Raw genomic sequence first — 14,771 nt, 5'->3', positions numbered from 1 at the left:
GAGGAGTTATGCTAGTACAAGTGACATTAACATGTGATTTTTTGAGGCATTCCTTACTATGAAAAGCTAATTGATATTGTTGAGTTAAATTATCAAAGACTTTTCACTGTTACTCTATTCAAGTGTTACTGGGCAAATACAACAACTTCACGCGGACTCACTATTGACGATTGGGCATGACATTTGTTAATTTCTCCTGACTCATTCATACAGGAGAATCTGAAGATCATGAGCCATACATTCTTACCTCTGAGGCACACTAGGTTTATTATGTCAAGGATGAGAAATATAAAGATTGGAGTATGGTGGTTCACATCAAGCCGCGAGATCTTTATGACATGGGTGATGATAGTGATGACATCATTTACGATAGTAACCCTTCCAACCAACGAATTTTAAAAATTTCTTCTCCAAAACAGATGACAATTTACAGTTGTTAGGTATTTCTATTTTACATATAATTTTGGTTCATTTTTGTTACATTAATAACAATATATGTTTAATTTAAATTTATGTGTTATAATTGTTTCTCATTATTTGACTTTATATATCTCCTTTCAGCAAGGTGATGAAGACTAAATTTTCAACAGCTCATTCCAAACCATTTTTTCAAAATTAGTAAGTTTTTTTTTAACAAAATTTTAATATTTGTAGTAGTTTTATAACTGCTACAAAATGCAAACAAACTACTACAAAAAAAACCACTACAACATGAAGTAAACCGCTAAAAAATAAATTAAACCGCTACAAATGTCACTGGCCCTCTATAAATACCCCCACTCTCTCTCTCTCCTCTCTCACATTTTTCATACCTCCTCCACCTCTCCTCCTCTCCTCTAATTTCCCTCATCTGAAAACATCTCCTCCTCTCCTCTGATATTCCTCCTCCCATTTTTAGATTGTAAGTTTTTTTAATTGTTCATTTACTTTTATTTTCTCATATTATTTATTTTTAATTTACTAATAATTTGTTTTCTTTTTTATGCAAGATTTATTTACATTTATTTTCTACTCTTTCTAATTTATTTCTTATATTCATAAATAAATTTCAGAATTTTTTTAATTTTTATATTATAAATTGTAGATCTTCTAATAATATTTATTTAATACTTAAAATATTAGCAAGATTTCCTTATATAACAGAAATTTTAATAAAATTTAATTAAATTTGATAACACATTTAATTTCAAAATATATTTACAAATCATATTTAATTTATTATATTTTATCTTCAAAATTTGATTATTTCTTTTTTTAATTTCAACTTAACATTTGTAATGGTTATAAAATCGCTACAAAAAATAAAATTAGATAATATTTCATATTTGCCGCGGTTTATAACTGTTGCAAAATCGTCCAGGTGGCGTCATTTTTTTTTTTTTTGAATTTTATCATTTCTGTGGTTATATAACAACTACAAAATTTGCCATCAAATTCAACTTTTGATTCCCGCTAGACGAAATTTTTTGTCAACACTTAGTAGTGGTTTTGTTAATCGCTACAAAATTTCAAATTCATTTTCTGCCTACCCACATGCATGTGTAGCAGTTGTTTGGCTGCTACAAAATATCTCAAAGTGATCACATTCATCACGTTATTAGAACTACTACAAAATAGTATAGCGGTTCACTATCATATGCCGCCTATAACCGCTACAAATACCTTTGCATCGGTGGTTTTGGTAACGGTTGTCAGAATGGTTACAAGTGAAACTTGTAGCGGTTGAAACGGCTACAAGTTACCTATTTTAACCACTACAAATTACTAAAACTTGTAGCGGTTAAAACTACTATAAATTACCTATTTTAACCGCTACAAATTATCCTTTTTTGTAGTGGTTAGTCAATAAGTAAGTTCATAGCTACTCTAGATTAAAGAAAAGAACTAGTTACACATAACCAAAATAAAACTCATAACAAAAAAAAAAAAAGAACTAGCAAAACAGCTGGTAATACAAAAAAAAAAAAAACCACTAAAATGATGTCCATGTGATCAAACCATTGCATATTAGGAGTGGTTTTACAATAACCGCTACAAATGCATAATTTAATAGTGGTTTATTGGATCCACTGCAAAATAGTTGCCATAAAACACTGTCTTTTTTTTTTTTTCGTAGTGAGGTAGCTTTTGGAGCTTTAAAGAGATCAGATTTTGGCTTCTCTTTACTTGATTTTTTTTTTTGCTCTTCATCTTGCTTTCACTTGCTCTTGTCTCATGTTTATGCTTATGTATATGTATGTTCTCATGGATTTTCTTAGCATATGTGGCTAAATACTTTTCTCTAATTATTTTGAAAACTTATATGGCTTAAGTATTCATTTTCCTTTTATATTTGGTTTTACTCTATGTTTAATGCTTCTTGTTGATTGGTCACTAATGAGATTGCTAGGTTCACTTGATTGAAGCTTGAGAAAACTAGGTTGGGTGTAGAACTAGTAATTATGTCAGAGCTTGAAATTTGTAAAAGATAGAGGTATAACCATTAACCTCACATAGTCATATAAGGATTGCAATAAAAGATGGGGTTCAATTGATTATCAAAGATATTAATAAAATAATTCAACTAAATTTCATCTATTTGGAGACTTAGAAGAGCACTTATATATAATTTAGTATAGTTGACTAGCATATTCAATCATTAAGAAATAAGCATAACCAAAGGTTTGGTTGAATAGTACTTTTGAAATACAAAGTATAAATAATTCTAGGTCTCTTTTTATCCTTGAAGTCAAAGAATCAATTGTTTTCATCACCTGATAGTTTTAAAACGGTTTTTCAGAATTCATACCACGGCTCATCAAATGTCAATTCCTAGTTTTAAAATAGTTTTCAAAATTCGTACCGCCCATAAAAAATTTGGTTGCTTCAACTTAATTAAATTCATTTGTTCTTTTGTTTCGTTAATATTTTTACACAAATTCTCATGAAAATTATCTTTTTTCATCATTGTGTTACTTGTCACAACTCATGCATTTGCGGTGCAAACAAATGTCATAAATTAAAACTTTCATATATATATATATATATATATATATATTCCACCTCCAATTTGAAATTCACATATTTGTACGTTCAAGAAACAAAAGGGTTCGCTTTCATAATCTTTTTCTTTCTAATAAACCACTACTTTCATAAACTTGCAAGTTTCACTCACTTTAATTTAAAAAATGATAAAACTACTGTATCAAATACCACTCTTTTTGTATTTATAAGGCATTTGTACTCCAAACTCACAAATTAAAAAACATTAAATTGATAATTTTTCATATCTACCCTTATTAAAGAAAGGGTATTAAAAATCTATTTTATATTTTCTCTCACCTATTTACTTTATTTTTATATCTGTATTTATTAAATCAACAGGAGTGAATTGTGAAAAAAGAAACTCATTAATTATACTATAAGTAACTTTTTGTATTATGTAAATTCATTTCTTTATTATTTTTTATTATCTAATAAAACTCATACATATTTTGGTTATAGAAACTGAAACTTATTTTTATTCAATCATAATCTAAATAACCTTTTTATCCAATCTAATTTTTACTCTAAATAACCTTTTTATCAATCTAATTTTTACAAACTAACTTTTATAAAATCCAATCCAAACACAATTCACATCACCGTTTAACTTTTACTATGGTTTTAAAAGTACTTTTACAATATACGAAATAAATATGTGAAGGAGTTTACCATAATTTGCGGAAAATTACTTTTCAGAAGCACGTATTTTTGGGTTATCCCAAACACTCCCTAATCTAACTTTTTTAAAAGTCAAATTGATAATAAATTACTTTTTCAATCTCTAATCCAAATGGAGTTTGAGAATATTCATGATGTATAAGGTTGATAGCCTCCAAAGAATATAATTGGAGAATACATTGATTTTCGTTATCTTCTTTTTGCTAGGGGTGAGGCCTTCAAATTTATAAATATGCAAACATTTATTATTATTATTTAAATGATTTCTTTTTCAAAAAAATAACCTTTTACGATAGTGATTAAACAATAAGCAATACATTTAGTTTATTCTAATTTAATGACAATATCAAATTGACAATCAAATAACCTTGTAATGAATTAAACACTGCATTGCCGAGAAATAACAAGCAAAATTAAAATTAAAATTAAACTTCGAATTAACATTATCAAGCTACATTATTCATGAATCATGAAGAGTGTGACTTATTCCATAGATTTTCACCAAGACATATAATGGTACTACTTCTAGTCTTAAATATAAGACCTAGTTTATATAACCTAGTTTGTAAACTAAGCCTTATATTTAAGATATAGATTCGATTACACACGCTAACCCTTCATTATTATGTCCGTGATAAAGGTTTCGACATTAGTTTCAGAAGAGCCACCATTTGCTGCTGAAAGCTTGCACTTACTTTGAAGCTCGTTGGCTCTCTTCCTCATTTCTTTTCCTTCTTCATCATCCAAATCCATAAACTTCTGCACCAACCCAGCAAACTCATCTCTACTCATCAATCTTTGAGGATCAAAATCTTTATTCACTCTCCACCCAGCCTTCCAATCTTCCACTATGATTTTGCTGTTAAAATGTTGATCCGCAGTTATCGGAAAAGTAAGGAAAGGGATGCCGGAAAACACACCTTCTTTAGTAGAATTCCAGCCACAATGAGACCAGAAACCACCTATAGCATCATGCTGTAAAATTCTCAATTGCTCATACCATTCTCTCACTAAACCTTTATCTCCACAAATCTCTTGTAGTGTACGAGTTTCTTTTGGTTTTACCCACGAAAACCGCTTAAGCGTAAACCAGCTGCGATTTCATCAATCTGAGCATTTGAAATTGAGAGGAAGCTTCCCTGTGAGATGTACAGCACAGAACAAGATGGTTGTTTGTCCAGCCATTGAAAGTAGGATTTTTCAGAGGTTGAAGAAGAAGAGAGGTTTGAATATGGTATTGTAAGGCCAATAGGGTAAATGGGCAAAGTGAACTCACATTTTGAGAAATGAATGGCTTCAGGTTCAAGCTCATGAGTTGTGGAGAATAATAGATATTGTGCTTTCGGAAGACGTGAAGAAGCTTTTAAGATCCATTGCAATATTCTACGGCTATGAAAGCTTCCGTCGATCATGGGAAACTCAACAAACATGTAGAGGAAATTCCAGGAATATAATCCACACGTTTATCACCCTCTTCTGTCGCAAGAATTCATGCAAAACCAAAGGAAAAAAAATACGATAGTAACAGAATTATGAATTCCGAATTTATTCGTTCTAGTAAAACAACAGAGTAAAAGAGAGGGGAAAAAAAGGTATATACTACTAACCTAGTGCATTGATGGGATAATGGCCATGCTGTTTTCCAAGAGACGATAGTGTTGAAATACGGAGTAAACCGACGCCGACATTGGCCAAAACAACGCGACAGGGATGTTCCTTCGGTTTCCAACTCCAACAGCCCAGAAGAGAAAAGTGTCCTATATGATGAATTGATGAGTGGAGGCGGCTGCTGAAGCCGACGGAGAAGCTCCTCAAACGGCGCTTCCATCTCTGTCATTTCGAAGCTGAGGAAGTCGGGGTAACATTGGGTATAGTGCCGAACCAGAGATTACGGGTCTGGGCTTTGGATCCGATTAAGCCGAGCCATTCTTCTGTAAGAACGACGGTGACTAGGATGTTTGGATCGTTAGAAAGAAGCAAGTTACAGGAGTTGAGGATGGGGTTGATGTGGTCTCGACCTGGGTAGAGCATAGCCACCACGTGGCAGCTCACTGTTGGTGGAACTTCCATGGAAAGTGAGAAATGTTGCAGAGGCGAGAAAGATTCAGCTCAGTGAAGAAGAAGAAGAGGAGGAAGCAGCAGCAGCTCAATATATGAGATGAACTGAGAAGTCAATTAATTTAAAGCTACAAGTTACGTACACTCACATAGCCCCAACAGGTCAGCAGATTGAAAGCTTACTAGTCACTAAATTAAATAAATTCGATGTAACTTGTAAAATTCAATGTGACTGTTTTTCATTTTGTTCAAATATAATTTCAATACTCTAGAGGTAAAATTTTCAACTAATAATTTTAAATTAAAAATTATTTTTTAAAAAGTTGACAATTAGAAGATTATTTTTATTTTAAGTTTTGGATGCATTAAAATAATTTTTTAAACAAACTTCACCAAAATTTAATTTTTTAAAAAGAATAAAAATTGAAAATAAAATTCAACCTGAACAGCATGTAAAGTTGATGAGTTCTTAGTACTCATCAATCCATCTAGTCTCGAAACTCATTCCGATTGTCAATTATGTTATCGCATGAGTTGTGGTTGGGGGATGGAGGACCTGTACCTAATTAATACTATTAATATTAGTAGTTAAAAATATTTTTTAGTCCTATTTACAAAATAGAGAAATAGTGTTTTATTGGTTCTATATATATAAAAACGTATACTCAAATTATTACATTTTTAATATGAATGTATTATTTTATTCTTAATTTATTCTTGTAGATATTGTTATTTTCTTAAAAAGTGTATATATATATTTTTTGCCAACATTGAAAAGTGTATATCTTAGATAAAAGTAACTGGCTAAAAAACTATTTTAGATAGAAATAAAGTTAAAAGGTTGTTAAATTAAAGTTAATAACATATAAGTTTTTTTTTTATTTGAATGAAATATGTTAGAAGTAAATTATAAATAAAATTACAATTTTAAATATTTTTGTGATTAACATAAAAATAAAAATTTATTTAGGGAAGGAGGGTAGGATCGGGCCATCGGGCAATGGCGGCTATGGTGCCAGCTCTAATGCCATTATATAATACTCCCTCTGATTTAAAATATAAACTAAATTTTATTTGAGGGGCTTAATTTTTTATAAGATAATATTTATTTTTGTCTAAATATTTAATGATTTTTTTTTAATTTTATCCCCATATATTCTCTTTACTCTTTGATTCATTTATTGTATCTTTTATTAATAAGAACATATTTGGCAACAACAAAAATAAATACATTACATATTTATTGTTTTAAATAGATTTTAACCAGTTTCTTGATAAATGTAAATAGATAAAGTTTAACTTATATTTTAAACCCGGTTAAGTAATCCAAATGATGTTCATAAGTAAACGTGGACGACATTTTAGTTTTGCTTAGAATTTGATGCTTCAACACGCCTTCGTTCAAGACTTCAACTTAAATGCACAATAATTAGTGGTTTAATAAAATATATTTAATGAATGGTCTGCAAAGTTGGGTACATTCATTAAAGTGTTAATGAGCATGTCTAGAAAATTTTCGATTAGGAATGCTAAACACCTATAAATTTTTGTTTAGTGCAAATTTGTTGCGGAGTTTTAAAACCGTAGCAATATTTTCCCTATTACTAAAAAATCAACGTTAGTTGTTAAAAAAGTACTCCCTCCGTTCCTTATTATAACAGATGAATAACCGAATTACGTTGATAAAAAAAACAGTTAAAATTAGTTAAGAACAATTAATATGTAAAAAGTATAACTTTTTTTTTCCAAAAATGCCCTCATTAATAAGGAGAGAGAGTATGAGAGAGAACAATAGTAAATTCTTAAAAGAAAGAGAAGTAGAAAGGAGAGAGAGTGTGAGTTGGAAACAATAAATATGGGTAAAATAGGAACAATAGTAAATTCTTAAAAGAAAGAGAAGTGGAAAGGAGAGAGAGTGTGAGTTGGAAACAATAAATATGGGTAAAATAGGAAATCAACACAAAAAAGTAGAGACAACTTTTAAGTGTCTCTTATATTTAGGAACATGCTATAAGCATCAAATGTCTCTTATAATAAATAACGAAGGGAGTAACATTTATTATTAGCATTTTTAATCTAAGGAGGTAATATTATTATGATTTTAAATTTTCAAGACAAAATTGTATCCAAAAAAATTCCAATGCCCAGCGCTCTTGAGCGAAAACTCCTGAGAAAAATTTACACCTTAATCCAACATTAAATTCTGCCAAACTTGTATTACCACTCTGATTCTTCATGCTTATCCTATCCGTGTTATAAATTTCAAATAATTAATTTACATATAATAAAAAATTAGTTAGAAACAATAAATAAGTAAGTTAGAAATATATTTTTGTTTTCAAATATATTTTTATAATAAATAAGAAAAAGAATAAAAAAATAAATGGGGAAAGGTGATGAGAGAGAATAAGTAATTAAAGTTAAAAAAGACACATTAAATGTTGAATGCTTTGCCCAATCACTATCAATGCTTCCCAAAAAACAATTACTCACCGCAGACGATCATTTTAAATAGAAAACTTTCAACACCCACAAATTCAAACAATCACTTTCAACACACATATAACAATCACACACAACTAAAACACTCAACACCAGACCAAATAACTTACTTTACGTCTTGCAATGTTCAAGCCATGGAGGAGAAACGAGAGAGCCTCGTTAAGCTAGCTAGAAAAGAGAGGAGAGGGTCACGTGGCCAAGGAGAAGAAGAGACGAGGAGAAAAGCAACAGAGAAGAGAGGAAGAGGGAGCATGCTAGGAAAGGGGAGAGCAGAAAAGCGAAGGAGAAGAAAAAAAGAGGGAGAATAGCTTGTGACAAAGGTGAAGAGCTCATAGACGAAGGAAAAGACATGAGAAAAGCGAAGGAGAAGTGAATGAAAAGGAGCTCGTGGTAAAGAAGAGAAGAGAATAGAAGGTGTTGCATGCTAGGGCAGTGTGGTCTAAATTTGATCGTAGAAGCTACGCAAATTTTTTTTTTTTTTAAAAAGTATTCATCTGTTACATAGAGTAATAGACAAGTATATAGCTATGTACTCGTCTATTACCATTTAACAGACAAATATAAAGGCCCTTTTTCTTCTGGTTCTCAAAAGAAACAAAAATGGGAAACAAAAACGAACCACTTTATAGTAGTGTAGGAGTGAGAATGTTGTGCAACCAGTGTGGGGATTGTTTGTTAAATGGTCAAAATTGGTTGACTTAATGGCCATAGCAGTTTTACACGATTTTAAAGATTTTATATGTATTTTTGCATCATTCTCTTAACTACATTTTTGCTCAATAGTCAATGTAAGTTGACTTAATGATGGAGACTTTTTTTGGCACTATTTTTAAAACTCTATGTGTACTTTTATACTAAAAAAAAACTTTAGCTGAGTACTTCATGGACAGATATATGCCTTAACTCATTTAGCTATGTCCATAGATTTACGCCTTAACTCATTTAGTTGTGTCTAGCTATTCTACACAAGTAAAACATAAGAAATGTTCAAAAAATATTTGGGAATGCTTCAGGATGTGATGGGAAAATTAAGGAAAAGAACGACAAAGGAAGTAGGGACTAAATTATAAGGTTTTTGGTTTTAACCAAGTGACACCCTAAGTTATAGGGTTAGACGGATTCCCTAATAAGTTTTTTTGACCAGGAATTCCCTAATAAGTTAGCATTTAACGAATAACGAGACTATTATATGAATAACAAAATTATGGGTTCAGAGAGGGAGTCTTCCCTTGATGATTTAAAATTAAAATCCTAGTAACTAGTGGGAATATGTGTGTTTGTGTGCATGCTTCGGGGAGTGAATTTTAGAGGTGCTCCTTAAAGTCAATTAAGTAAAGAAGAAGGAATTATGTTATATATATATTACTTTCAGTCCTAATTATAAGAGCCGGTTGACTAATTTGAAGAGATTAAGGAAGTAAGTTGAGTTAGTTATTTGTCCTAAATAAGTGTTGTCTTTCCTAAAGTATTCTTACTAATCAAGTGTTTGACTAGAACTATCATTATTAGAAGGGCTATTTTGGAAAAAAATGTATAAATATGAAAGACAAAGTGGATTGAGATCTTATATTTAAGATCAAAATAAAAGTCAAACAAGGTCTTATATTAAGGATCAGAGGTAGTATATATATATAGAGAGAGAGAGAGACATATACATATACATGTAGTACAAGAGAATAAAAAATCTCTCTTCTTTGTCCTACCAAGCATTCCTCCATTCCAGTGTTGAATAAAGTAATGCAGAGTTAGGTAGCGAGAGGATAACTTATTAATAAGGTTGAGCTTTCGATTAAGTGGCAAATCTTCCATGATGTCACCGACTCACTTCCTCTCATTTAGCTTATGTTTGAAGCCTTAATTAAGATATAGAAAGAAGAATTGAAAGCTAATTAAATGGTTTCTCTAAGGGCCCGTTTGGCGGGTTGAAAATGTTAGGAAGGAAAAGAAAAATTTGCAGCATAATTTCCATAGAAAAGCAATTTCATTTGGCAGAGAATTTCCTCTTATATCCCTCGATCACATTTTCTTCTTCTGTTCTTTTATTTATCCTCTTCTTCCGTATAGATGTTGTCCGTTGCTGCTACGGGCATCCTATTATCATTAGATTTTTCTTCTAGCTTGAGCCTGCAAGTGAGTTTTCCAATGAAAGTTTCTAGTGATAAAATAAAATTATACTTTTCTCCTTCCTTCCTTCCACTTATTCCTTTAATCTAAACAAATTTAATGATATGACGCATATCAGGTGTTTGAACATATAAAAAAACATATGATATAATCTTAATTGATAGTTAACTTTATTGATATATAGAAAATTTTTGTTCATATCGATTATAAATAGTATGAGTATTTCATTTTCATATTGATATGCCATCTACAATTAAGAGGAAAGAGAAGGAGTTAAATTGTTTCTCTCCATTATAAGTTGGATTTTGTTAAGAAATTGAATTGAGGAAATTTTTTTAAACCATTTTGAATACTTGATTATATTTGGTTAGTAGTTCATGAATTATAGCGTTCTCCAGTGAGTTAATTTTAAAATTAAAAAAAATGATATCTATTAAAATAAAAAAAAATTATTGAAAATGTTGAAAGACAAAGGCCCAAGCCCAATTAGTTGGGCTCACTTATTAATGTTGCTTTCATTATTTTTATCCTAGGATAAATTAGGTTAGATAAGATTTGATTTTATCCTTATTTAAATTTCAAGATATTAGTTTTTTTATCTTTTATTTTTCTTATATTTATTTGAAAAATTCATTTAATAATACTTGAGGCTAAGTCATTAATTACTTAGCTAATTTTTCTTAAATTCATCATGGTATCACGAAGCCACATTTGATCGTGTTGGTTATTTCAGTGGCAGATAACGTGACTTCTCGAATGGATTCTATAAAATACTTTAATTATATTATATTATATTATATTATATTATTTTTGTTTTAATTAAAATATTCTAAGTGCGGCCTGTTAGTAGAACTGGTAATACGGGGGCCCAGCCCACCAGCCCGAAAAAAGGAGGCTCGGGTTGGCAATATGCCAGCCCACCAAGGTGTGGGTTATTCCAACCCGCACCGTTTTGAGCCTGATTCGACGTGGGCTAGCCCCCAACCCGTTTTTTTTTAAAAAAATTTTTCATATAATTCCTAATATAGTTAAAAAAATTTGACCCTCAAATTCCACATAAACAATTAAACATTGCTTCTTTCATATCATTGCATAAGTAATTAAACATTTTATATATTTGTGATTCTGTGTGTAGTTATACGAAGATCATCATCCATCTCTTATTTTTCATTTATTTGTTGTGTCACTGTAAAAGCCTTTATAAAATTAAATAAACATGTGATACTTATAAATTTATAGATAAAATATCTACTTAATTAATATGGATAAGAAAACTAAATTACTTTGAATAAAAAAATAGTTAAATTAATTATTTATAAAAAAATATATTATTTTTTAAAAATATATTCTTAAATTATAAATTAATCTTCACTTTATTTTATCATAACTCACTACTTAAATTCAAGATTCGAAGCCTAATTTTAAAATTTCAAATTAAGCTCAACCTATATTAATAATAATAGTTTTTATTAAAAAAAAAGAATATGTAGGCAGGCTCGGGTTGGCCCCGCCTTCAGCCCACACCGCTTTGGGCCTGCACTGCCGCGGGCTAGCCTGTATCCGTACTGCTAGCCCACATTACCACCCCTACCTATTAGTCAGTTAGGCCTAGTCCAAGTAGGGTTTTAGATTCAGTCCTTTTTAGTCATTTCATAACCTTAATTGTAGGTTATGTTTTTAATGGTTGACTGAGTTAGCATTTGTAGAAAACTTAATACATGACTCTTGAGGTTTCTAAATGGAGGCGGCTCTTTCTCATTCCATCACTATGCTCACCTCCCAGTCATAAGAGATCTTGATATCTTTTCTACTAACAATATCTAAATAATTTCAGTTATTCTAATCCAAATCAAAACCAAGAGCATGGTGGATTGCTTCTTCTGACTATCTAGCATGGCGAGAGGTATTTATAAGTCGTTCACTGCTACTCTGATGATCGTAGGATTCTATATGACTATTTGGATAAATATATGTGTTCATATGGATTGTTCTAATGTGTGAAATCAGAGTCTGGTTTTTCTAGATCTCCCTCTGCCTGCAATTTTTTTTTTATATGATTCATAATTTAATTTTCTATTTGAAAATTAATTTGAGAGAAGTTTCAGTAAGAATCAATCATTGGTTCAACTTATTTTAATCTGAATGTTTACGTGAGATTTGAATATTGAATGATAAGAGTTTGGTCCATGCATCCATTCCTTTCCTGATTGGTAGAAAAGTCACGAACTTGTTAGATCCACTATGGATTTTGGAATCCTTTTGGGATATGTGTTCTCTGCATAATCCATATTCTGTTGCTCTCTATGTGCCTTTGTTCATCACGCCGTAACAAGGGTTCTGTCATCAAATCTCAAAAGGATTCCAAAAACCATTGTTCATTACGCTTTGGGGCTTGGGAGTTTGTTTTGTCCAAAACCATTGTTTGGTCACTGTTTTGATTTTGGAAATTTTCTTTTGGGCCACCTTTACTTTTGTTTTTCTGGTTTTAGCAATGGTGACAGATTGGGCCAATTGTTTGGGCTGAGATATTGTTTTAATGTTTCTTCCAAAAACCATATTGTTGGGCTCAGTTTAGGCTGTTTTTGGTTGGGCCAATTTGATTTAATTTCAGAAATCAATCTGGACCATAAAACAAAAACAAAACGCCAATTTTTGGAAAAATTGAGAACTATCGCTGTCAGGCCAATTTAGTAAAACTTCGGGAAAAAAAATTATGTGGATTAAATAAACATTGTTTGAGTTCTCTAATTTATTATTTTAGACTCTTTTTAGGCCTAGATATTTTTGTTTTTTTTTGGACTTTTGGTTTTGGGCTCTGTTTTTTGTTTTTGTTATATGAGCCAATTTTGTTTCATTTCCAGAAACAGCTTTAGGCTAAATAAAGTATTATTTAAATTGTCCTTTATTTATTTGGCCTCTTGGTTTATATATAATGTATTTTATGTGCCATTTAAACTGTTTAAATATAAGAGAAATCAATTTGGCTCTTTCAACATTGGGAAATTTTGTAAAAAATTTTTTTGCCTTATTTAATTGTTTAAATATTTTGTTTTAGGCAAACATATATTGGTTTGAATTTTGCAAAATTATATTTAAGTTGAAATATGCTGAATTTGATTTATTAAACAATTTTTGGGTGCATAAAATAGTGAGAGAATTTAATTTTAATTATTTAGTCACTTATGTTGATTAAATTAATTGGTTAAATTCTCCATTATGTTGTGCATATATGGGATTTAAATGCATAGTTGATAATTGTGATTAGCATGCAAACTTGATAAGGAGTAGCTATAACATCCTCTTATATAGTGCATAGATAAATAATCACATATAGATTTTAAAATATCAACTATAATTAATGAGTAATTATAATTTGATTACATAAATGGTTTAGTTTATTAAAATATTTAGTTGAAATTCTCATTGATATTTTGTATGTGTGTGTATGGAATTTAATTGTAAATATATGATATTAATGATTAGCATATATATTTGTCTAAGGAGTAGGCACAGCATCCTCATTCATATGTTGTATGCATATTTAATCACATGTGGATTTAAAATATCAATTTTAGTTAAATGTACAATTAATATACATAATGATTTGATGTCTTTGTGATACGAATGTAGAGTTGATGAGTAGCCAGAGCATCCTTACATGTGTATGTATTTGTCTTAATAGACAAATCATCACATAAAGATTTAAAGATATCACTTGTAATTAAATATGTAATTGTGGTTAATCTTTACCCATAGGTAGATAATTATAATTACATATTTAATTAGGGTGGGATAGAAACGGCTTTATGATTTCTAAGTAGCTCATAGGTATTAATAATCTAAATGCGTTCTAGTTTCACCAATTAGAGAACATAAATTTGTGCTATGTTGAAATCTTTGCCCACAGGTAGACTTTAGTGATATGAAATTTATGATTATACAATTTATATTGGTAAACATACGCTTGAATGTGATGGTCAATTGTCTCATAAAGTGTTGTCACAAGCATGATTGAAAGTTAATTTCTTGTTTTGTAGTATTATTGTTATCTTTTTAGTTAGGGACAATTATTAAGCATAGAAAAAGATAAATGTGACTTCTTCAATTAAATTGAACTTGACATTAGAAAAAAAGTTCTAGTGCCGATTAATACTAGCATGCAAAATGAGATGGTATTATGATGCTAAATTGTCTTAATACAATATCTTAATTAAGAGCTAGCTTTGGGTACATAATGAATGGAACAAAATCAAGAATTCTTTATGTGCTGAAGGATGAATTTAAGAAATTCTCATGAAAAATCATTGCATTGTATGCGGACTATATAGTAATTCTCCATAAAGTATATTGGCACAAACGATATCCATTATTATTAGTGAAAGAGA

The 14,771-nt window shown here is 30.2% G+C and overlaps 1 protein-coding gene across 1 annotated transcript; it reads right to left on the bottom strand.

The window, feature by feature from the left end:
• Positions 1-4,311: 4,311 nt before the first annotated feature.
• On the bottom strand, positions 4,312-5,132 carry LOC114759805 (UDP-glycosyltransferase 87A1-like). Its single transcript, XM_028949055.1, has 2 exons — positions 4,778-5,132; positions 4,312-4,664 (listed from the first exon to the last, which is right to left on the bottom strand). Exons 1-2 carry the CDS (start codon positions 5,130-5,132, stop codon positions 4,312-4,314), a joined length of 708 nt encoding a protein of 235 aa, XP_028804888.1.
• Positions 5,133-14,771: the final 9,639 nt, after the last annotated feature.

This window comes from Neltuma alba, unplaced genomic scaffold (genome assembly GCF_004799145.2).
Source record: "Neltuma alba isolate B1F8T4 unplaced genomic scaffold, ASM479914v2 tig00010901_pilon, whole genome shotgun sequence".
NCBI classification, from domain to species: domain Eukaryota; kingdom Viridiplantae; phylum Streptophyta; class Magnoliopsida; order Fabales; family Fabaceae; genus Neltuma; species Neltuma alba.
This window is presented reverse-complemented; position numbering and strand designations above follow the sequence as displayed.

Coding starts and splice junctions, on each gene's coding strand:
- LOC114759805 (XM_028949055.1), bottom strand. CDS start 5,132: ATGTTTGTTGAGTTTCCCATGATCGACGGAAGCTTTCATAGCCGTAGA. Junction 4,665..4,777: donor AGCTGGTTTACGCTTAAGCG/GTTTTCGTGGGT, acceptor ATGATGCTATAG/GTGGTTTCTGGTCTCATTGT.